This window comes from Sturnira hondurensis, unplaced genomic scaffold (genome assembly GCF_014824575.4).
Source record: "Sturnira hondurensis isolate 20B ecotype Veracruz unplaced genomic scaffold, ASM1482457v3 Scaffold0011178, whole genome shotgun sequence".
NCBI lineage: Eukaryota > Metazoa > Chordata > Mammalia > Chiroptera > Phyllostomidae > Sturnira > Sturnira hondurensis.
The window spans coordinates 1,385,212-1,409,116 of NW_028083809.1; the positions used below are offsets into that span (position 1 = coordinate 1,385,212).

The 23,905-nt window shown below is 47.6% G+C and overlaps 1 protein-coding gene and 1 long non-coding RNA gene across 4 annotated transcripts in view; one reads left to right on the forward strand and one right to left on the reverse strand.

Moving 5' to 3' along the window:
• The window catches only part of PCBD2 (pterin-4 alpha-carbinolamine dehydratase 2), a 61,645-nt gene extending 43,211 nt beyond the window's left edge, over positions 1–18,434 (reverse strand). The window contains exons 1-2 of one of the 3 annotated variants that reach the window (XM_037059506.1): positions 17,974–18,434; positions 9,898–10,029 (exon numbers count right to left, since the gene is read on the reverse strand). In XM_037059506.1, the coding sequence (XP_036915401.1) occupies positions 9,898–10,029; positions 17,974–18,057 (216 nt within the window). In that variant the 5' untranslated portion in view covers positions 18,058–18,434. Of the gene's footprint in view, positions 1–8,801; positions 9,052–9,897; positions 10,030–15,885; positions 15,982–17,973 lie in introns of those variants that run through there. The other 2 variants (XM_037059508.1, XM_037059507.1) reach the window with 2 other exon arrangements.
• LOC118996220 (uncharacterized) lies at positions 384–22,154 on the forward strand. The gene is made up of 3 exons (XR_005068442.1): positions 384–395; positions 2,760–2,762; positions 22,044–22,154. It is a non-coding gene; the product is annotated as an uncharacterized LOC118996220 (long non-coding RNA).
• The last annotated feature ends 1,751 nt before the right edge of the window (positions 22,155–23,905 follow it).

Below are 23,905 nucleotides of genomic sequence, written 5' to 3' on the forward strand. Positions count from 1 at the left end.
CCCTGTCCTGCCAGCTGAAAACCCAGAAGCAAACAAATACATTAGTGGTGTTTGCTGTTTCGATGGGATTGATTTTAATGATACAATTAAATGACTTCTGATTGCTCAGCAATGATGTCTGGGTTACTCCTAAACAAGTACAGCTTCGTTTTAGTTGGTGACTAATCCCTTTCTCAAACTCATTTAAGACAAAAGAATAATCTAACAAGTAGCCCTTAGAAAGTAACATACCTCCTAGGAAAAAAAACAAAAAACTTTCATCACAGCAGAATATTAAAAAGTTGCTGTAGGAACCAGAGATGTAAGTCTGGCACCTACTGAGTGTGACCCAGGGTGACCTCGAGCAATCCCATGATCTCAGTCTGGTTTGGTGTCCTATAAAATTCAGTGAATTAGTCAGAATGGCCCGTTTCAGCCCATTTGCAAACCAGGGGAAAGGATGTACTGCTTTGTTTAAAAGGATGTAGAAAAGAGAGCAGGACACAGAGAGCTCTGCGACAGGGAAGAAGACCCTCGCCCACCTGTCCACCCTGGGGGCAGGGGCGCTGAGTCATCCCTGAGGACAGAGGGCAACTGGTCATGACCCTGCCACAGAAACTTAGTGCCTCTCTGCGTTGGCTACTAGGAGGAGTTGAGGCTGAAAAGGCCACTCTATCAGGACCCAATACCCGATTTTTAAAAATTGATTTTTAGAGACAGAGAGGAAGGGATAGAGAAAGAGAAACATAAATTTGTTGTTCTGCTTATTTACCTATTCATTCGTTGATTCTTGTTTGGGCCTTGACCTGGGATAAAACACACACCCTTGGCTTATCGGCACAACACTCTAACCGACTACCCAGCCAGGGCAGCATCCAATATTTTAAAACAGGCAATGCAAGTCTCTATGTCACGGCCATAACGCACCAAAACCCTACTGACAGCACTTGCTGTGCAAACCTGAAAAGTCTTGACAGTGGCCGCGCTGAAGCAAGGGGCCGGCATACCAAGGAAAACCAGACACAGAGCAGAAAAGCACAAGACCAAAACACTTTTAAGTTATTATTTAAGGTCTCCTTTAAATTATTGTCTGTAATCACTGAGCCACACAGTCCATTGCTGCTAATTCACATCCAACCTGTTTAAGCAGTACCAGCAACGCAGGCTGAAAACAAACGCCTCGGCAATTTCCTCACTTCTGAGTGTTATTTTCTTGTCAGTTAAATTTAAAGCAACCCATTTGTGACCACATTATACCAAGTTAATATCATCTAAAGTGCTCACAAACCCTAATAGCCACACTAAGGTTTTACACTAATGAAGGCAATTTACATAAATGAAATTTATGTCAATGCATTTCGTGACAAATTTTTTATTTTATAATGATTATAGTACTTATATGATAACATCTGTTGATATTCACAGTCTAAACCTGGCAAAGATTTAAACCCACATTTTCCATGCATCATGTGCATTATCTGTGAAAAGTAATAAAAAAAGCAACGAATGCATTAATCATACCAATATCATCTGCAAAGTATAAATCTGAAATACCTTTCACGTCAGCTCAAACTGTGTTCTATTTTTTATACACCCGATTTTACACCATCTGTAAAAGGGCAAGACAAAGACTGTTGAGGAAATTATATTTCTTGGCTGTTTGACTTTTACAAAATACTCAGACTAAGTTCTGTAAACAGAAGATTTACTATATGACTAAGAAAAAATGATGCAGTTAAAAGTCCATTTTTATTAAAGGTGGTGTAACGACCACAGCATTTCTCCACTGCCTTGCAGTGTCCTATTTGCATTTTTGACACCTGTTTTACATTTCCCCTCATCTATCTAATGCACGTGTTTTCACAACACACATCAGGTCTAAACCCGCTCTGTAACCTGAATGGCAGAAGCGAGGCTCCCAACAACAGCATTTCTGACTCTAATTCCTCCCCCGAGGTGAACTCCAACACTGGCGTCCCGCCCCCATCCATGAGGTCGGCAGGAACCCGCCCCCACCTCTCGCCCTGTTTTGTTTCACTTGGGTACAACCTATTCCCAGGCAATGCCAAGGAGAGCGGGCCCCCACCAGTGCTGGGCAACCCAACAGGCAAGTCTGGCATAGATGCGGGGCCCCAGACAGGCAGGGACACTAGAGTAACTCCAAAGTGAACGACAACATAGACACACCACCCAGGCCTTTCTAATTGCTTCTCACACCTCAGGTAAACTTTGCTAAAATGCTGAGTGTCTCCAGTCTCCATACAAGACAACCGAGGACACCTTCTCAGGTTTCTAGGTTGCTGTGGTTACAGTGGACGTGTGCTAAGCACAGGTTACTGTGTGTGATAACAGTCCAAGTTCTCACTTTTCCTGGCGCCCATCACAGACATCAGCCTATACTTTCAAAGCAAAACACAGACACCTTCTGATCTGTGCGCTGCCTAAGCCTGGAGACCACCGTCTCAGGGAACGCGTCCCTTCCCTCACCAGGCAGAGCGAGTTTTCTCTTTCAAGAGTACTGTGACATTTATATTACTGCATTTCTGATTCATAATTCGGATGTGCTTGGCAGCTTTGGTGCACAGCAACACACAATAAAACCTGAACTGATTCGTTCCTAGTGAGAGCTGTTGAGACCTCCGCCATGTCCTGCAGGGGACTGGTGTTTCCCTCGGCAGTTGTCTCTCTTCTGATACCATTAAGCCTCTGACCTCCCTTGGGGTTTCAAAGTGCTAAACACAGCCTACTGTTAACCTCCTCACTAAAACACGTTTATAAAGAAAGTCAGCAACAGCAATGTCCAACTGCTCTACAGCAGCAGCTCTGGGCACTGGAAGAAAAACATTTTACAAACCCCCAACTCGCATACGGTGCTACCGCTGCTAGATGCACAGACCACCCCACCACCATCACTGCCACCACCACCGCGGCCTTGGCATTCAGAAGGCTTTCCCCCTCCAGCTCCAAAACTCTCCTCCCACCCCAGCAGTTACAACAACCAGAATGTGATGAAGAAGGTATGTGCTAAACAAAGCTTGAGCCTTGCTCTGCAATAGACATTACACTTTGACAAGCTATCAGACTAAACCACATAAAGCAGGTCAAAATTGGCTGAATACCAGCCATTTCACACAATTCGATCTAACACTGCACGCCCTGCAGGCAGGCCCGCCTGAGAAAGGACAGACAAGAGCCAGGAGCCTCCAGGAAGGCAGGGCATCATGGTTCTTTCTCAGGAAGCTAGTCCCTTTCTCCTGAATCACAAGTACTCTCCATTACCACCTGGAAACTCACTTCCTCCACCCAGAGTTCTTCATTCACCCAAAAAGCACCAAACCGGGTGAGGTACCCCGCCACAACTGCTCACCTATTCCTGATACTAAGCTACTATTTCCATGCTGAACAATGGTAGGCCCCGCACCCAGGAGGGAGAGAATGGGGCTGGCCTCCCAGGGAAGGTGGTGTTGCCACAGCGGGTCTGGACTCCTGCCCTGGAGGGCTCCACCTGCTGGCACCTGGAGTTGCTGCCTCCTGGGTTCCAAAGCCTCCCCTTGTGCACCCACTGGACAGCTTCAAGTTCCCTCTGATTTGGTAAGCTTCCCACGTGTTCCCACACATGACAACACGTAACATTTGTCTTTATGGGACACTCGCACTTCTGACATTTTCTTCTTTCAATGCAGACACCCTGCAGTCGCCAAACACCTACGAGTAAGCTTCTATGCCACTCAGAAACCGCTCCCTCCTTATGTCCGCACACACAGAGCACAACTCCTCTTACAAACACCAACCCCACCCGAGTCCAAGCGCTCCAGGGACGGAGCTTCCCGCCTTGCGTGCCAGCACTGCCGTGCTCTAACTGCCTGCAGAGCCTCCGCCTCACCACCGCACTGCCCACCAAGGGGAGGCAGGGGGCGAACCGCCTCGGAAGCCTATGGCCACTTCAGCCACCCACACAATTAGAATTCCCGGGGGACTTTCGCATTTATATTCTCCCAGTATGTGCACCCACCTGAGCTATCAAATGCATGTGGACTATGTGGAACTAATTATAGCTGGAATAAAACCTCAAAGAGAAGAAAAGTTCATATGTACTTTGCTGGTAAAGTCTAAAATAACCCAAAGCTTTGAGCAATAGGTTTTTCATCCACGGTCACTGAAAATGTTTCTAAAATGTATGGTTCATTTTCTACAGTAATAAAAGAAACGAATTCTAAAGCAAACTTGTGATACCATTTTACACACATGACATAAGCAAACCATTTAAATACCATAACACCCAACCCAATGTATGCTTACTCCTGCAGATTTATTGTAGGTAAGATGAAAAGACTACTAAAGAACTGAAAAGTGTTCATAATCTAGTGAACAAATGAAACACAACATGTTTTTTATCTGTATGTTCAGCAAAAATTTAAAAATGTATATGCTACCACCACCCAGTGTGGGCTGAACTCTCTCAAGGGTGGGGACCAGTTCTGACGGTGGCTCCCTCCAGTTTACAGAGCTGAGGCCAGAATGGGTGCGGCTCGGCCAGGAGTACACGGAGCACAGTGGGCCTCCCCTGCCACCTGCCCGCGCCCAGGGTCGGAGCCGCAGCGAGGGAGGCATGGTCTCCCCAGGGGTGCAGGTGCACATGAAAATGCCTGCCCTAACACAAAATTACAGGCCCCCAGAGCTGTAACAGATGTCCTCACATACCCGTTTTTCACTCATGCAGGACTAAATCTAGATAAATTTCTAGATTAGGGTATGTGCATTGTAAAAGCTGACAGACTTTGCCCAACTGCCCTCCAAAAAGATGATAGGAAATGACACTCCCACCTCTCCACTACCGGTCTCCAAATCACAGCTGCCCGCCCTCCTCACCGGTTTAGACTCCACGGTCCAACGTTTCAGTCTCTTGCCCTGTGTTCCTCCACTGCACTCATCTGGCAGAGGTTCAGCCCCTTGGTAAGCCCAGCTCAGTACCTGCTCCAAGCCTGTGCCCAAGCAGCTGAACACAGCTGGACAAAACACTCAAAACCTTCACTTTAAATGTCTGACCACAGCCCTGGCTGGTGTAGCTCAGCAGACTGAGCGAGAGCCTGCGAACCAAAGGATCTTGGTTTGATTCCCAGTCAGGGCACATGCCTGGGTTACAAGGCCAGTTCCCAGCCTGTGACGCACGAGAGGCAACCATACATTGATATTTCTCTCCCTCCCTTCCCCTCTAAAGAATAAATAAAACCTTAAAAAATAAATGTCTGACCATATCTCCGTATCTCCAGTGACACTGAGAACCACCAGCAAATGTCTACATTTCCTCAGTCAGTTCACTGTTACCATCTCTATGTCCAAGACAACTTTTCTGCTCCTTTTCCTGCCTTTCCAGCTCTCCAACATTCCCTCTCACCCCTGCTCGTTCTCAACTGATGACCTCACTGGAAAATCCATCAGGAGAGAATTCTCTCTTCTTCCCAAGGCAAATGCAGCAGCCCACTCCAGCCACGCACACCCACTGTGCCTTCTCTCCTACTCCAATGGACACACCGTGCCCCACGGCTCCACCTGCCCACCCCTGCTGGTCCAGGACTGTGCTCTCACCACTATCCCCTCAACAACTCTCAGCCTGGCACCTCCAGCCTGCACGCCAACCTCGTATTCTCCACCTGCTGACACAACAGCCACCTGAGTGACTGACACATACCTCAAACCTAACGTGTATAAAACAGGGTTCTCAACTCCCTGCCCTGCCCTCCACGCCGTCTTCCCCAGCTCAGTGAGTAACACCAGTGGGACCACCCCTCACCCTACAGCTTGATCTAAAACCCTAGGATCACCTTTGACCCTCCCCACATTTGCTCTAACAGGAAGTCACAATTGTTCTAGCTCCAAAATACATGGGGAACCCTACCTTTCTCTCCCCTCCACTGCTCCCTCCAGTCTCCCATCACCTCTTGCCTAGTCTGCTGCAATGGCAACCTACGCAGTCTGGCCCTCCAACTGTCTATTCTCAGCAGAGCAGCCAGAGTGATCTTTTTAATCATACACAAATCACAGCACTTCTCTGCTGGAAATCTTCCAATCGCTTTCTTGCACAGAATAAAATCCAAACTCCTCACCATGTTCACAAGGCTTCAGTGTGCTCGCCCCTCCCTCCCCACAGCCTCATCTCCTACCAGCCCTGCCCCCTTCCTGTCTACTCAGAACACCGGCCTCCCGGCTCTCCCGCGGTCATGCCAAGATCATGCCTGCTTCAGGAATATTGTACTTCCAGACTTACCAGAATGCTCTTTCTCTGGGTTTTCACATGCTGAGCGCTGTGACGTTATTCAGGCCTCAGATGTCCCCTCCCCAAAAGGGCCTTGCCAGACCACTCCATCCACTCCATTGCAAAGCCAACTATAATCTCCTTCATGACACTCATCACTGCCCAAAACCATGTTGTCTACTCACGTGCGCTCTGTCCCCCTTCCCCCTAGGATGGGAGCTACAGACATGAGCTTATAGTGCCTGGCACAGGGAAAATGCTTAATAAATAAATACCCGTTGAGTTAATGAATATTACTTTTACAATAAAAATTAAACTAATTTTTAAAAATATTTTATTTATTTATCTTTATAGGGGAAGGGAAGGAGAGAGGGAGAGAAATATCAATGTATGTTTGCCTCTGGTGTGTCCCCTGCCGGGAACTGGCCTGCAACCCAGGCATGTGCCCTAACTGGGAATTGAACCGCGATACTCTGGTTCGCAGGCCCGGGCTCAATCCACTGAGCCACACCAGCCAGGGCTAAAATTAAACTAATTTTTAAAAATTTAACTGCATGTGCAATTGCCACATTGTAAACAACTGTTCCCATGAAGAGAATAGTAAAAAGGTGAAAGCAGTTACAATGGGAAAACTTTTTATTTACCAACCTACTTTAATGTTTTATGTTACTGTTTTATAATTTTAAAAACAGAGTTTCTACCCTAAGTGCAAGATAAGGGAAGATGTGCCCGTGCAGAGGGTCCCCACTGTAAACACCGATTATGAGAAAAACAGCCCTGACCCCCGGGAGCTGGCCTGGGCCGTCCCCTGGGCCTCGGCGTTGAATGTAAACATTGACGTGAGACAATGCCACCCCGTGGAGCACACACCCGCCTCTCCCGAGGCCACCGGAGCCCAGCAGACCCTTCAGGGAAAGCTGCAGGAGTCCCGAGTGGGGTGCTGGGCCACGTGTCACCTCCAACGTCTGCGTCTGCCTGGTCAAGTCCCGCGCTGCCCTGGAGGTGACCAGATGGCCTCTAGCAAGTTAAGACAAAAATAAGACCTCCCTGTAGTGACATCTGAGTACAGACAAACCACAAATACCCGCCCACCCCCAGCTCACGAGTGACTACGGTTTTTACTCATTTCCACTTTAGTCTCTTCTTCCTATCAGTAAAATTTATTAAAACACTGAATTATATGTATACCTGGACCTAATATAACTAAGATAATATTGCATACCAACTATACTTAAATTTAAAAATTCTTTATAAAAGCACTTCCCCAATTTAAGGGAAAAAATACTGAATTACAGGGTTACCCACGTGGGGACAGCATCATCCACGTGTGGACAAAAAGGCGCTGGCTACGCGCTAAGCCTGCCCAGCCCAGGGCGGCCTGCAGGGCGGCCTCATTAACTCAGAGACCTGCACTACGCACAAAGGCTGGTCTGAAATTAAACCTCATCGACTAAAAGCAGTTTATGTCCTAGGCTAGAATCTTCCCTGACAAAAGTCAATCTTTACCTTAATCAAGCCTGTCTATTGTCTCTTTGTATCTACGATAACACACCTTTGGAATGTCAACATAACTTCTTTGTTCCGGGCCCCTCAAAGCACAGATTCCGCACCAGAGCACAGAGGACCCCACAAATCCCCTCATTGTTATTGGTTAACTGTTGAGTGTTGACCACCCTTTACCTGAAATGTAAAAAAACTATGTGTCTATCATCTTTCCTTTTATCCAATCCCAGAAGTTTCCGTGCTCCCTCCCAACCCCTAATCTATTCCCACGGGTTTTCGTGTGACCCGCCTACTTCCCCCCTTTTGATTGAATGTACAAAGCAGGGGCAGAACTGCCATTCTCTAGAGCATTTTCTCAATCGCTTGAGTTCTTGCTTCCCAGCAACTGTCGTCAGTTTGGCTCAAGCAAACTCACAAAAACTCTCTACAGGTTCGAATGTCTCTGATGTGGACAGCGAAGCCCCTACTCTCTCCCGAATCAGTAACACAAGCCCCAGTCCTGCACTAAGTCTGCGGCATCGTCCTGCGATGCCCCACGGCTCCCCACGGTGTGTGTTCTCCCTTGTTTCGCCAAGCAGTACGCCTAACTCGTTCAACCAACGGTATGTTGCTGGTAGTCTCTGCCCGGTGGGAAGCTGTCCGGGCATCAACTGCCACGACAGGCCACTGTGCATGCAGAAGTCATGGGAGCCCGGCTGGAGACACGACTCTAGGGCATAAACTCAGTGCTGGGTCTCTGAACACATTCCCTGACACCAGCTGATTTTCTTGTCACCTGCCTCTTTCTCTTATAAACTGGATGAAGTGAGAAGAAAAAGTCTAGTTAATTCGGTGCTGCCCTGGACATCTTCCCTTCCCTCCCATTTCCAAAGTCGCCATGGCACAAAGTTAGAGTGTGGCTGGACGACTGACTCACGGGCAGAGCCCAAGGCAACGCTACCCAAGTACTTTAAGCCACATGTTCAAGCCCAATAAATTAGCCCAGGCTTAAAGAAGTCAGGCTGTACACATGTAAGAATTTTAATAAGCTTGGAAAATGCTACCTAGAGCTTATGCGTGAACTTACTGTACCAATGGGATTCCCTGCCACCAGCCACAGAGCGCTAAGCCCCTGACAAGAGCTTCTGAGCACAGAGAAAGCAGTGACAGGCCATCGGCTTGGTCCAGGTTTCCACGGGAGTCGGAGACTCGCAGCCGAAGGCTGGCAGCCAGATGGACGGAGAGCAGAACAAGGCACGCAGCTCGGTGGAGCCAACGGCATTTCCTGGGAAAACATGTCGGAGCTTTCTTAGGTGGAAATCTGGTCCTCACACACCCTTCCAGAAACAAGCAAACATGCGATCAGTGTCTGCATTCATCAAATGCCTGTCTGTATGCAGAACTGCGTTAGGTACAATAGAGAGTTATTTAAGCAAACACGGCCTCTGCCTTCTACATGCTGACACCTAATATAAATAAAACAACAAATCTGTCCAGAGGATTACCAAACTGACTGAACAAACACGAAAGTCGAAAGCACTCACCTCATACACACGCAATGGAGTAAGAACTGCAGGTAAGTCATGGGAGATGACTCTCTAAACAGGGTGGCGCCCTAATGGAACAGTTACCTTGTTAAGGTTGAGTCTCCACCTGGAGATCAGCTTTTAAGGAAAGCTGCAAGGGCTGGCTACGGGCTTGGGGGAAAGGAGCCAATCCGAGACCAGACGACTGAGACAGAAATACAACTAGAGAACGAAAATTTGACAACTGTCCAAGATCAGGAGAAATCAGTCAAGCCGGTGTGTGTTTCTCAACTGTTGTTACTCATGCTCCCTTCTGATAAACATAAACTCACACTCTCTCATCACGTTATTTAAAATTTAAAAGGAAACCAAATCTCCTCACCAGCACCAAATCAAAGCAAGAGTGGTTTCAGAATTTGATTTGCCAAACGACAAAACACCTTTCCCTCCAGAACTAAATGAGAGTCACCCTCTGGGCCGGGTGGTACCAACTGTCAACAAGGGCTGGTTCCGACAGAAGAGGCTTTCAACCCGGGATCCACGTGGGATCGGACAACCAGCAGTGTTAGGAAGTTACTGCCCAAGGGGACGAAAACAGACCACGGTATTTGGGTACACCCTAGGGTACCCTAGGGTACAAGGGTATACAATGATTACCTGATTAAAGTTTTTGAAGGAGAACTCTTTGTAGATGGCATCTCTCTCTTGTAATTTCGACCATCCTGCTGCTTTAAGGTCAAGTATAGCTTGGTTCCTCTCCTCTGCTGTCAACAAGTGAGCATCCGCTGACTGTGAAAAGAACACATTCGATATCCCAAATGTAGAGGTTTAGTTAAATTTACTCATAATTCTCTTCCTTATTAAAGATGTACAAAAAGTCGTAAAGGCAACAATTTCTAACCTTCTTTACTTCCTTTGGTTTCAAAATACAAAGTTCTCGAGACACAAACAAAAACAAGGCTGGTTCTACACACATAAGCTGCCTGCACGGGGCAGCGTCTCACTGACGCTCGCCACTGTCTCACGCTTCTCTGGTATCTTCCAGCTACAACTGAGGTTGGCCATCACCACTGGCCACCTGGCCGATGCCCGTTAACGACGGCCAGCATTCCAGTTCTTCAGAAACTGAGGTGGACATGCCCACCCAAGGAACCCTGCCAGTCCACTGGCGGGACCAGGATTAGAACCCAAGACTCTAAACTCCTGGTCTAGCGCTTTTCAGATGGTCCCACAAAACTCAGTAGCCTTCACAGCTTGCTGACGTGGGACTTAACTATCTGGGTTCACTATCCCTTTCAGGTATAATAAAAACTAACCCAGAGAGGAAAAAGCCAAATGCCTATTTACATAGGATTTTGATAATAACTTCGGGGGGGTCCACGCACCCTCTGGACTACAGGTAAAAAGCCTTTTACTTCAGCCAAGTGAGTTCCCTCAGAGCCCCAGTAAGACCTCCCCCCAGTCTGGCCAGAGTGCTGCCCAGTCCCAAGCACTGGTGTGCACTATCCACCTCGCTCCTGTTCCCACTGCCCATGAAATGCACAAACTCAGCATTCTGCTCATTTAGAGGCCCACACCTCCCATACTACTTGTTTTTCAACTGAAAGAACTCTAAGCATCATGGCCAGAGAGAGAAGAAAAGGGCACTCCAGTAAAAGTCAGAAGAATTTTGTCCTCATTCTGGCGTAAGTGCCACCCAAAACCTCCTGCCTTACCTATCTGCAGGGCTACTGTAGGCTCGGGTGACAGGGGGACGGTCACTCAGAAAGAATAAGCTAACATGAGAGTTCCCCATCAAAGGGCAACGGGGGGCTGAGCCAGATCCTCCACCATGAACCTGCAACTCATTCCTGTTTCAGCAATCCTAAAACCTTTATCACTGGCATTAGTGTAAGAGGACAGGCAGGAGACTTTCTCTAAGACAACTTATTCTAGAGGTTCCGGTCAAGATGGCGGGGTAGGTGAGCAGTGTGCTCCCTTCCTCCCACGATCACATCAAAATTACAAGTTGCCCTGGCTGGTGTGGCTCAGTGGATTGAGTGCAGGCTTGCAAACCAAAGGGTTGCTGGTTCAATTCCCAGTCAGGGCACATGCCCAGGTTGTGGGCCAGTAAGGGGATGTGTGAAACACAACCAAACACTGATATTTCTCTCCCTCTATCCTTCCATTCCCCTCTCTATAAAAGTACAAGTAAGTAAATTTAAAAAGAAGATTACAAGTAAATCACAGAATGACCAACCTAGAGAACCACCTGCAACCTACAGAAACAGAAGTCCTGTAACTAAGGATATAAAGAAGCCACAACAAGACTGGTAAGAGAGGCAAAGACGCAAACCGAGCTGACCCCACACCCACGTGTGTCCGTTGAGAATCGGGAGGATATCTTGGATACAGTGCCCCCCCCACTGAGGAGCAAGGGGTCCCAGCCTCACAGTGGCCTCCCCTGCCCCACACCAGTGTGGAAGAGAGGACCCCCCACAACACCTGGCTGTGAAAATCAGAGGGGATTCCGTCCACCTGGGTGGTGCTAAAGGCTGCTGGAGGACCCAGGCATCCTCTTAAAGGGCCCACATACAGACTCACTCGCTCACAGGCCCTCACCCCGGGCTCCCTCGAAGGGACAGTGGCTTGGGAGGCATCAGAGACATACAGGAAGAAACTGAGTTGTGTGGCATCAGGGTAGGGGCCGAGGGACAGCCACCCTTGTCCGTGTTGAGCTCTCCTCCTGCACAGTTGAAGGGCACCATCATCCCTTTGCTGAGCCCTCCCCCTGACACAGCCAAAAGTGACTCTGTACTGGCCTGGGGAACCGCACTCCCTCCCCCCAGATGACTGCCTGAGGCTGCATCACACCCAAGTCAAGGACCAACAGAGGCTACTTCACAGTGGCAGCTAGACCGTGCCACAATCTTTCTTAAAAAGCCGCCAAGGGCCCTGGCTGCTGTGGCTCTGTGGGTTGGCTACTGGCTTGCAAACCAAAGGTGGCTTGCTGGTTCAATTCCCAGTCCGGGCACATGACTGGGTTGCAGGACAGGTCCTCAGGTGGAGAGGCAGCCAAGCAATGTTTCTCTCCCACAGATGTTTCTCTCCCGCTCCTTCTCCCTCTCTTCCCCTCTCTCTAAAAATAAGTACATAAAATCTTAAAGAAAAAGTCCTCATAGGTCTGCAGGCCCCAGGGGTGGCTTCTGGCTTCGGTGTGCCCCTTGCTGAATGGACCCAGGTTTGGCACTGGTGCCATTCAGAATTCGCATTAACCTGGTGAACACCACTCTTCCAACCCTGGTGACTCCCTGAGACCCCACCTCACACAACCTGCATACTGCCTGAGGCTCCTTCAGTGACTGAGCAGCTGGCAGGCAGTGGCAAGCCTCACCGTGCCCTGTGCCTTTTGCTGAGGCCACCCAAGGTCTGGTACGGATGGAAGCCGGCCTCAGTCTGCAGTGTCCGCAGAGGCAGCTAACAATCACAGAGAGTTCTGTAGCCCCTGCGAGGTAGCCCAGGCCAGTCACAGGCAATTGCTGACCTGGGTCTGCACTGGAAGGCTTCCCAAGAGACTTTAGCAACAACACACCTGGTGGCCAGCTTCAGACCACAACAGACCACCATCCAATTAGCTCCGTGAGTGGCATGCCCAAAGGAAGATCTCAGCAGGCAAAAGAGCCCCCTGGAGTGAATCCCACTCCATGGGTTCATCCCCCAGCACGGCAGCTCATTCGCTGTGGTGGTGACCAATCCTCACAGCCAGGGCGCTTGAGGGTCAATCCCACCCACTGGCGTGCTGACAGCGATCGAGACTCAACTATACTCTTTCTCTGCTAGTCCACGGTGCTTCAGGAGCCACAGGCTTCAGTGGAGACATGGCCAAGTCCAAGAACCACAGCACACACAATGAATCTCAAAAATGGTCCAGAAAGGGCATCAAGAAACTCCAATCACAAAAACACACATCTCTTCAGAGGATAGACCTCAAGTTCCTGAGAAACACGTGCTTTGACAAGAAGCACAAGAAGGGCCTGAAGAAGATGCAGGCCAACAAGACCAAGGTCATGAGCACATATGATGCGGCTCTCAAGGCCCTTGTAAAGCCTGAGGAGGTCAGGCCCAAGATCATGGAGGGCAGCAGCCACAAGCTCAGTCACTTTGCCTACATCACTCACCCCAAGCTTAGGAAACATGCTTATGCCCACATCACCAAGACAAGAGTAAACTTGACAACAAAAGCTGTAATAAGGGACAAAGAAAGGCATTTCATAATGATACAAGATCAATCAAACAAGAGGATTTAACCCTTGTAAACATTCATGCACCCAAAATAGGAGAACCTAAATATATAAAGCAAATATTGATGAACAAAAACAGAGAACTCAATAGTAACACAGTCAGCCCTGGCTGGTGTAGCTCAGTGGATTGAGTGCGGGCCTGCAAAACCAGAGGATCGCAGTTCGATTCCCAGTCAGGGCACATGCCTGGGTTGCAGGCCAGTTCCCAGCATGGGACGCACAAGAGGCAACCACACATTGATGTTTCTCTCCCTCACTCCTTCCCTTCCCTCTAAAGATAAATAAATAAAATCTTTAAATTTTTTTTTCCCTGGCTGGTGTAGCTCAGTGGATTGAGCGTGGGCCTGCGAACCAGACTATCGAGGTTCGATTCCCAGTCAGGGCACATGCCTGGGTTGCAGGCCAGTTCCCGGCAGGAGCCAGTTCCCAGCAGGGGATGCACAAGAAGCAACCATACATTGATGTTTCTCTTCCTCTCTCCTTTCCTTCCCCTCTAAAGATAAATAAAATATGTATTTTTAATTTTTTAAATAGTAACACAGTCATAGTCGGGGACTTTAACACCCCACTGATGTCAATGGACAGATCTTCCAAACAGAAAATCAACAAAAGAACCACAGCCTTAAGTGACACATCAGACCAAATAGATTTAATTAATATTCTTAGAGTATTTCACCTCCAAGCGGCAACTATACGTTCAAGTGCACATGGACCATTTTCCAGGACAGACCACATATAGGTCTTAAAACAAGTTTTAATGGTGTAAAATTAGAAAAAGTTTCATGAAAAAACACATATGGAAGCTAAACAATGAATGGGTCAACAATGAGAACAAAAAAGAAATCAAAAGATACACTGAGACAAATAAAAATAAAAACACAACCACCCCAAATCTATGGGACACAGTGAAAGCAGTTCAAAGAGGGAAATTCACAGCAATACAGGCCACCGCAAGAAACAAGAACAATCTCAATAAACAATCCAAAGTTACAACTAAAGAACTAGAAAAAGAACAACAAAGTCCAAAGTGAGTAGAAGGAAGGAAATAATAAAGATGGAAACAGATTTAAATGAAATAGTCTAAAAAAAACAATAAATAGATCAATGAAACCAAGCGCTCATTCTTTAAAAAGATAAACAAAATTGATAAACCTTTAACCAGACTCATCAAGAAAAAAAGAGGACTCAAATAAATAAAATCAGAAATGAAAGAAGAGAAGTGAAAATTGACACCAAAGAAATACAAAGGGTTGTAAGGAAATACTATATGAACAATCATATACCAACAAACTGGACAACCTGGATGAAATAGACAAATTCCTAGAAACATACAATATCCGAGACCGAATCAAGGAGCAAAAGAAAGTCTGAACAGACTGATAACTACCAATCAAATCAGTAATCAACACAGTCCCAATAAACAAAAGTCCTGGACCAGATGGTTTCACAGGTGAATTTTGCCAAACATTCAAAGAAGAATTAACACCTCTTCTTCTCCAATTATTCCAAAAAGTCCAAAAGGAGGGAAGGCTCCAAAGCTCATTTTACATGGACACCATTACCCTGATTCCAAAACCAAAGACATTTCAAAAAAGAAAATTACAGGCCAATATTCCTGATGAACACAGATGCAAAAAATCCTCAACATTGCACATTAAAACCACAATGAGATATCACCTCACACCTGTCAGAATGGCCACCATCAATAAATCAGCAAGTGCAGACAAGGATGTGGAGGAAAGGCACCCAGCGCACTGCTGGTGGGATTGGTAGGACTGCAAATTGGTGCAGCCACGGTGGAAAACCATTACAAACAGAACTAACTAATGACCCTCACTTCAACTTCTGGATCTAGTCATCCAAAAAAATCCAAAACACATTTGAAAAGATAAACGCACCCCTATTTCACTGCAGCATTACTTTACAATAGCCAAGGTATGGGAGCAACCAAAGTGCCCACCAATATACAATTGGATTAAGAAGCTGTGGTACATACCGTATTTTGCCGTGTATAATGTGCACTTTTTTGTTCAAAACTTTTGAGGGAAAAATAAGGATGTGTATTATATGTGGCTAGTACTAATTCAGTATCTATATAAATGGTTTTAATTCTTTTATTTATGCTTACGCATTAAAAGTGTAACCCTAGAAAGCAATGCTGATATCCGTATGCAAAATAATACCCTGGAATATGATAATCAATTTTGTTTCTAAGTATAAATAAATAAATAATTGAATTAAAACATTAAAACAAAAGGGCTTTTTTTCCTGAAAGTTTGGGCCAAAAACATGGGTGTACATTATACATGGCAAAATACAGTACATACAATGGAATATTATTCAGCCATAAAAAATGAAATCTTACCATTCATGGCAGCGTGGAAGAACGTACAGGGGTATTTTACACTGAGTAAAACAAGTCAGACAGAGAAAGGCAAATACCATATGATTTCACTTACGTTGGCATCTAAAGAACAAAACGAGCAAGCAAACAAAACAGAAACAGCCTCATAGATAACAAAGAACAAACTGATGGCTACCACACAGGAGGGGAGATGGGGGGCTGGGTGAGAAGGTGAAGGGATTAGGGACAAACTGGTAGTTACAAAATAGTCACAGGGACGCAGGGTACAGCAAAAGGAATAGGTAGTCAATAATATTGTAATAACTGTGTGCGGTGTCAAGTGAGTCGGTCACTGCATAAATTATATTAATGGCTACCACTACGCTGTACACCTGAAACTATTATAAAATTGAACATTGACTCTAATTGATTTAAAAAAATTATAAAAGGATAAAAAGACAACTTAGTCTATGAAGAGGAAAAATGATGCTAATGAGCCAATTTTCTAGTTTCCCTTCTTTATTAGGTCAGCTACCCTTACCTATAACTAACAAAAAAGAAAAATGAAAATACCTCTTAATTAGATAAAAACATTCAAAGGCTTGTTATCAAAAACATTTACTCCTAAGAACCAAAATATCTATTTCTTTAAAATGACAGTTTCTGAAACTTTTCACAAAAGGCCCACTACAAGTAATAATATAAAATTCTTGTTGAACACTTAAATATTTTAAGTCAACTCAGAGTATTTTAGAAAAGAAACACAACTGAGTGACTGTAAAGAAAACGACTGAGCGAGTTGTAGGTAACACACCGGTCACCTGCAGTCAGTCTGCGCAACGAGCGCAGCTGCCTCGTCCTCGGCCCGCCACAACCCCAGCGAGGCCACTGGCAGGCAGGCACTCCGCCCGGGACTGTTTGGGCGACAGGCGTCCGCCGGGATCGTCCCCGGTAACAGGGATCCCTTCCAGGACTGTGAATGGAGTCACTTCGTCTACACACAGAAGTGGCCCCCCTGGGGACACGCCCCACGCAGAACCCTCTGTGGTGGGCTAAATTTTTTTCTGTAGGAATTAAGGGTAGGGATAGGGCAAAGAATCGCCTCTGAAGAGCATAAACTTGATTTAAGGCCTCGCTGTTACTTTCAGCTGTGGGACACTGAACAAATCACTGAGCCTCTCGGCACACCAGCATTCTCATGTCTACGTCGGAGATATTACCGTAGCGACCTGACGAGATTTTTGAAAGGCTTCCATTAAAGAGGTCTCGAATGCAAAGGCACCCAGTACAGAGCCTGGCACGGGGCAGCCCCTGAAATCGTATCTGTTTAGTCATTTCTCCCCAACACCCAAATTTTAATCACCAGCCCTGGATGAGACTTCCACCTAGAGACGTGCCTAGGGGACAGTAAGCACTCGGCTTGTGTTCTCACCTTAACGCCCCCAAAGCGAGTGGTTTATCTTCCTCCATCCCCGAGATATTTTTAATTTCTTCTATCAAAAAACTGCAAACTGCCCAACGGACTCCAACAAGCAACTTAAAATAAAATCAGTTTAATGCAACACTTTCCCACTAGGTGGTGCTGCATGTTAAAACTTTCACTCGTTAATTTACCACCAAAACGTTAACTTCTCGGGCAGGATAACTGACCGACGCCCCTCGTAAGGGGAAAGAATGCATGTGTCACCAAAAGCAAAATTTATTAACTTCTCAAAAATAACACCAAAATTAGTTAATTTAACATTCGGTCACCCTATTTACAGCGAGCGCGCCTCGGCCAAGACGGTCCCTGCTCTCACCGAGTGTACAGCCTAGAGGACCAAACAGCACCTCCGGTCACTTCAAGTGACCTAAACATGAAATATTTTACATATATATATTTAAGTCGTCCCCGTTCGTTTTCTGTTGGAAATTGCGTAGTCTGCGACGGGATTTTTAAGCCAAGGGAAACTGGAGGATGCTGTGGCGACGCTAGTCCGGGACCAGCAGGTCCGACCAGTGCGGCTGCCCAAGTCCCACTTCGGGCCAGCGTGGGTCCCTCCCACCCCACGGCCAGCGCCACGAAGCCTGGACCTCCTTCTGCACTGAGCACCCTCGGCACCCACTCACCATGGCCGCGAGGCCTGGACCCCAACCTCCCAGTGCCACCAACCAGCGCCGCGTCAGTCCCCGCGGTCCCAGAGCCACCGCCATGGCCGTCCGCCGAGAGCTGCCCGGCGCACTGCCTGCCCGCCGCCCGCAGCCCCGGCCGCCTGTCCGCGGGCAGCTCCGGGTGGCGGTCCAGGCCGCCAGCACAGCCCGGCCCCACCTCGCAGGCCCAGGCGCGCCCGGCCCCAGAAGGTCCCCGGAGCTTCGATGCCAGGTCTGCGGGCAGCGAGGGGGCGCGGCCCCGCAGGCCCCCTGCAGGCCCCAGCGCTCTCAGAGGACGCTCTGCGCCCCTTTCTGCGTCTCTCTTGCCCGGGTGCTGAGGTGCCCAACTTTTGCGGGGAAGGTGAGCGACCCACGGGGCGGTGGGCTTCCCGTAGCGCTTAGGGTTGACGTTCATGAACTGTCTGATGGTGCTGGGCTCCCTCCAGGGCGGTGGGACAAACAGTCCAGCCGGCAGGGGCATGGCGGGAGCAGGGGAAGGAAGATACAGATGAGCTGTGGGTGGGTGCCTGGGAACCACTCCGATGTTCGCGGGGGGCCAGTGAACCATCCTGATTCAGGTCAGGGGCTCGTATAGGTCAGTATAAGTCAGGGCGCCGTAGGTTCTAATCTGAGCTTGCTTTGTGCTTTCTTAGTTGCCAAGGCCCTGGGGCAGGTTGCGTCATCTGTATTTGCTAGATAAAGTAATCTTTTTTTTTTTTTTGCCTTTTGTCTTTTTGAGGTGTAACTCACATTTAACAAAATTCGCCCTTTAAAGTATGAAATTCAGTGGTTTTTATTTTATCCACGTGGGGTTTTCTTAACTAAATAAGCAAATTTATAATATAAGCCGTTTTGCAGTGGATATAACAATACAAGAATTTTTTTTAAGGATGAGGCCATGTGAGTTCAACTTAGTAGTTACTGGCAGTTTTACTTCTCATATGGACTAGGAAAAAATAAAGCCTTGGCTTCAAAATAGCCTAAAACCAAAACTTACAACCCAAACCCACTTTTTGCCCACTTGAAAACTCAGGGAGGAATCTCACTGAGACCCTAACCAAATGCCACCAGTCTCAAGACATTCATCTTAGATGCCATAGTTTCTCTGCCTTAGATGAATAGAGACTAGGGGTGGAATAAAGGTTGTATTTTTAATATTTACCTTGAGTGTTTAAGATCATGAAAAATGCACACTTGCCCTGGCTGGTGTAGCTAAGTGGATTGATTGTGGTTTGATTCCCAGTCAGAGCATATGCCTGGGTTGCGGGCCAGTTCCCAGAAGGGGACACATGAGAGGCAGCCATACATTGATATTTCTCTTCCTCCTTCCCTTCCCCTCAAAAGAGAAATAAATTTTTTTTTAAATCTTTAAAAAAATATTTTAAAAATGCACACACTTGCTTTTTAAAGTAAGAACTAAGCCCTGGCCGGTGTGTGTCTCAGCGGACTAAATGCTGACCTGTGACACAAAGGGTCACAGTTTAATTCCATTCAGGGCACAAGCCTGGGTTTTGGGCCAAGTCCCCAGTAGAGGGCACAGGAGAGGCAAGCACACATTGATGTTTCTCTTCATTTTCTCTCTCCCTTCCCCTCTCTCTAAAATAAATGAAAAAAACAGTTTCTTAAAAAAAAATAAGGAACTGAAAAATGAATTGATAGGTGTGAGGCCCGTGATATTGTGATTTACATTTGGTCTTCCCTAAGTGTTGAGTGATAAAGGTATCTTGTTAAAATGTTAATGAGTTCACCTTTGGAAAGCACTTCCGGGTAAGGGCTGGTGGCCCCTGGAGCAAACCATGTGATTAGTGTGGAACCTTTCAGTCCCACTCCCTGACCTCTGGGGAGGGGAGCCACCTAGCTGGGGCCCAAGCTCCCCTATGAATGCATCTCTTTATCTAGCTACTGATTTGTATCTCAATATAATTTGCAATGAACTGGTCTAGTGAGTACACGGGTTTTCCCGAGTTCTGTAATCCTTTCCGGCAAATTAATCAAATCCAAGGAAACCATTGTGGGAACCTCTGATGTCCAGGCAGTCCATTTCAACAAGCACAAGCCTGGCTTTCCACCGGCTTCTGAAGTGGGACTGCTCGGGACAGCTTTCTGGGACGGAACCCTTAACCTGTGGAACCTGATGGGATCTCTAGGTCGAGTGTCAGGATTGAGGTGAATTCTTGGACACCCTCCCAGGGTCAGAGAGTTGTTGGTGAGGGAAACCCCACCACCACTCCCTCTACTGGAAATTGGGTCCAGGAAACCCTTTCAAGTCCCCTCATCATTTTCATGATTTTTTCTTTCGATATGCTTTTTATTTTTGTCTTTTAAATAGGCACAATGTTTTCCTTGGCTCTAATGTATTAGCTATCTGATTAAGAAATAGCTCTGTAGGAGGGTGCAGCCAGGGGGCCCCAAAAGAAGGATTTGTAATGGGATCTAGAACTCACGATGTCCAGGAAATATTTAAAAATATGGGATGTCCTCACCCCCACAAGCCTGAGCTGAGGGGTGGGATACATGGAGCAGGGCCATTGAGTTGTTCTGCATAGCAGCAGTTTCACAGATAACCTCTAGAATGGTCATTTAACATGTCTATAACCTTTAACTGGTTTCATAGGTATGTTAAATAGCTGTGGCCATGCTTTGAGCCAGGGAGAAGGGAGTGACTTCCACCCAAGATGTAACTGGGAGGCAACTCCTGAGCCCTTGTTACAGCACCTGCGTGAGAGCTTGGAGGTGATTGGCTCCACACCATGGGGCCACGCCTGCCCAGACTCACTATGGCAGCCCAGTAAAGCTGGGAGGATATGGGAGTCCTGGCCAGTGTAGCCGATTGTGGGAGGAGTTGGAAATGGGACTGCAGAGGAAGATTGGCACGGGGATTTAAATGCAGATGCAGCAGCCAGTGAGGAAAGAACCGTGTGCTTTTGGCCAGAATGGGGACTCTTGCAGCCCTGTGAGAGAGAATCACCATGTAGCTTTAGCAGAGAGAACCACGTGGCTTTGGCCAGAGTGGGGGCCCCCCCCAGCCCCCCCTCCCCAGCTATGAGCATGCAGCTTTAGCAGAGAACCACCACACAGCTTTCTGTTTCTTTTCTTGAGATACGGTACCTTGGACTGGGCAAAGGGGGAAAGAAGGACTGTGTATGTTTGTGGGTGTTTTAAGGGACATTGGGATTTTGATGAAGACATTAAGTCATTACTCTTAAGTCTGTATAACTTGAATAAATAATTCCTTTCCTTTTCACCAATCTCTGACATGGAGAGCTATAATTCTCTGGTGAAGGGAAAGGTGAACCTAGTACAGCGGGACCCCAGGAGAAGGGGGGGTCAACTAGGTAACATTGTGGGGCCCCCTTCCCTGGCGGCCAATCCAGGAAAACCATGGGAGACTGATACAGGGTGCAGCTGTGAGGGGGGCAAAAAAAGATTTGGAATGGTGTCCAGAACTCAACGAGTATAGGAATATTGGAGAGACGTATAAGGTGTCCTCACCCCTTCCCCCTCACACAGGTGTGAGTTGGGGGAAGGGGCACACGGAGCAGGAACGTGCAGGGCTGTTTTGTACAGCCACAGCCTTGCAGCTAATCCATGGCAGGGTCATTTAACATATCTGTAGCCTTTGGCGGGTCACTTGGATGTGTTAAATGGCTGTGGCCAGGCTTGGAGCCAGGGGAATGAAGTCACTCCCCGCCAGGATGTAACTGGGGACTGGTCCCCTGAGTTACAGCGCCTACGTGAGAGCGTGGAATTGATTGGCCCCACACCAAGGGGCCACACCTGCCCAGACTAATGATGGCAGCCCAGTAAACTTGTAATAATACAGAAATACTGGCAGCTGTAACTGACCGTGGGAGGAGTCGGAAATGGGGCTGCAAAGCAGGATGGGCACGGGGATTTAAACCCAGACTCGGCAACCATTAGAGAGAGAGCCACACTGTTTTGGAAGGATGTAGACCCCTGTAGCCAGAGAGATCCACGTGGTTTCAGCAGAGTAAGGGTCCCCTCTTGGCCAGGTGAAAGAGAGAGCCATGTGGTTTTGGCAGAGTGAGACCCCCTCTTGCCTAGGTAAAAGGGAAAACTACGCAGCTTTTCCAGAATGGAGATCCCTGCGGCCTGGTGAAGAAGAAGGACAGGTGCTTTTGGTGGTAATGACCCCTGCAGCTTTGGTAGAAGAGGCCCACGAGGCTTTGGGGCACTCCCTTTGGCCCCGTGGCCTGGAAAGCAGGAGAGACTTTGACTGGAATTTGGTACAAAGAACTCTTGCCAGTGGAAGGTGCCGCATGACTTTGGATTAATTGGAGATCCTGCCTGGACGTCAACATAGCTGATGATACCAGCAGCCTGGAAAAATGGACGTGTGCTCTTTTCCTGATTTACAGTAACCAGAGTTAGGATGGGGGAGAAGGGAGCGCTGTGTGTGTGTGTGTGTGTGTGTGTGTGTGTGTAGGTGTATACCCTTAAAGACTTTGATAGTTTAATGAAGGCATTAGGCCTGAACAGCATTAAATAAACATTTCGTTTCCTTTTCACAAATCTCTGGCATTGAGAGATGTCTTTCCAATTGGCAACGGACAGACGAGCCCAGTAGGTATTAGTATACCATCCTGGGAGGGGCCCTTGTTCTGTAGCAGGTTTTTTTTTTTTTTTTGCATCCCTCGGTGGGCCAAGTATCGTGGGCCAATTATCGCCTCCCCCCACCACCCCGGACCTCTGCTCTGTAACAAGACCACATGTGCGGTAGCTTTACAACTACTTGTCACAGTAAAAGCCCGCTAAAACTAGCCGGGAAGGATCCGCCTTATAATAATAGAGTCCCTCCAGCCCTGGAGGTCAGTCTCTGCTTGGAGTTGGCCTGCTCCCATGTTCTCTGCTATAAATTCTGGGTCTTTGGTTCGAATCTTTGTCCTGATCACCAAGAACCTGGTTACCTGTGGCCACCTGTGACAGCTCTATTGAGATATAATTCACATACCATGTTACCTGCCTATTTAAAGTGTACAATTCATCCCTGATTGGCGTGGCTCAGTTGGTTGACCGTCCTTCACAAAGCGAAAGGTTGCACGTTCAATTCCGGCTGGGACACAGGCCTGGCTTGCTGGCCAGGGTCCCCAGTTGGGGGTGTGCCAGAAGCAACTGCCGAATGTTTGTGTCCCTTTCTCCCTCCCTTCCCCTCTCTCTAAAAATAAGTAAAACCTTTAAAAATATAAAATGAAGTGTACAATTCAGTGTTCTTTAGTACATTCATAGGGTTAAACAACCATCACGGTCTAATTTTAGAAACTCTTCTCCCACTGAAAACTTCATACCTACTGCCATTCCTCATTCCCTCCCTCTGCTTCCAGGCCTGGGAATCACTCATCTACCTTCCATCTCCATAGATTCGTTGAACAGGCCCACACAGAGGGGTCGTGCTGGGGCACGACAGGGCAGGACGTGGGCTGCGGGGACACCGGCTAGCCATGAGGACTGACACACACTTGGAGCTCATCTTGCTCTGTCTCTTTCTGTAAAGAAACTGTACCACTCAGTGCTTTCCCTAACCCCGGCTCGTCCCCGCTCTCTACTCTTGAACCTCACCTCGCAGGGCCCAGCCCTGGGCTGTACTTTCCTCTGGGGGACCCCATGCAGCTGGTCTCAGCTAAGTGTTAGAGCAAAGCCCTGGATCTGGGGGTCATCCTGGGGGTCTTTTTCACACCCCCCACCCCGATTAGATAGAGCGGGGCCCCATTACACATCAAAGGGCATGAAAATCCCTGCATCTCTAATAGAGTAACTCCCACCCTGGGAATCTGTCCCCAAGGGAATGAGATGACATTCCATAAATCTAGAAGACAGGTAACCAATGCTGAACTACTCAAAGGCCTATTACCCGGCCATGGTTAGGAAGACTGTTAGCAACAATGAAATACTT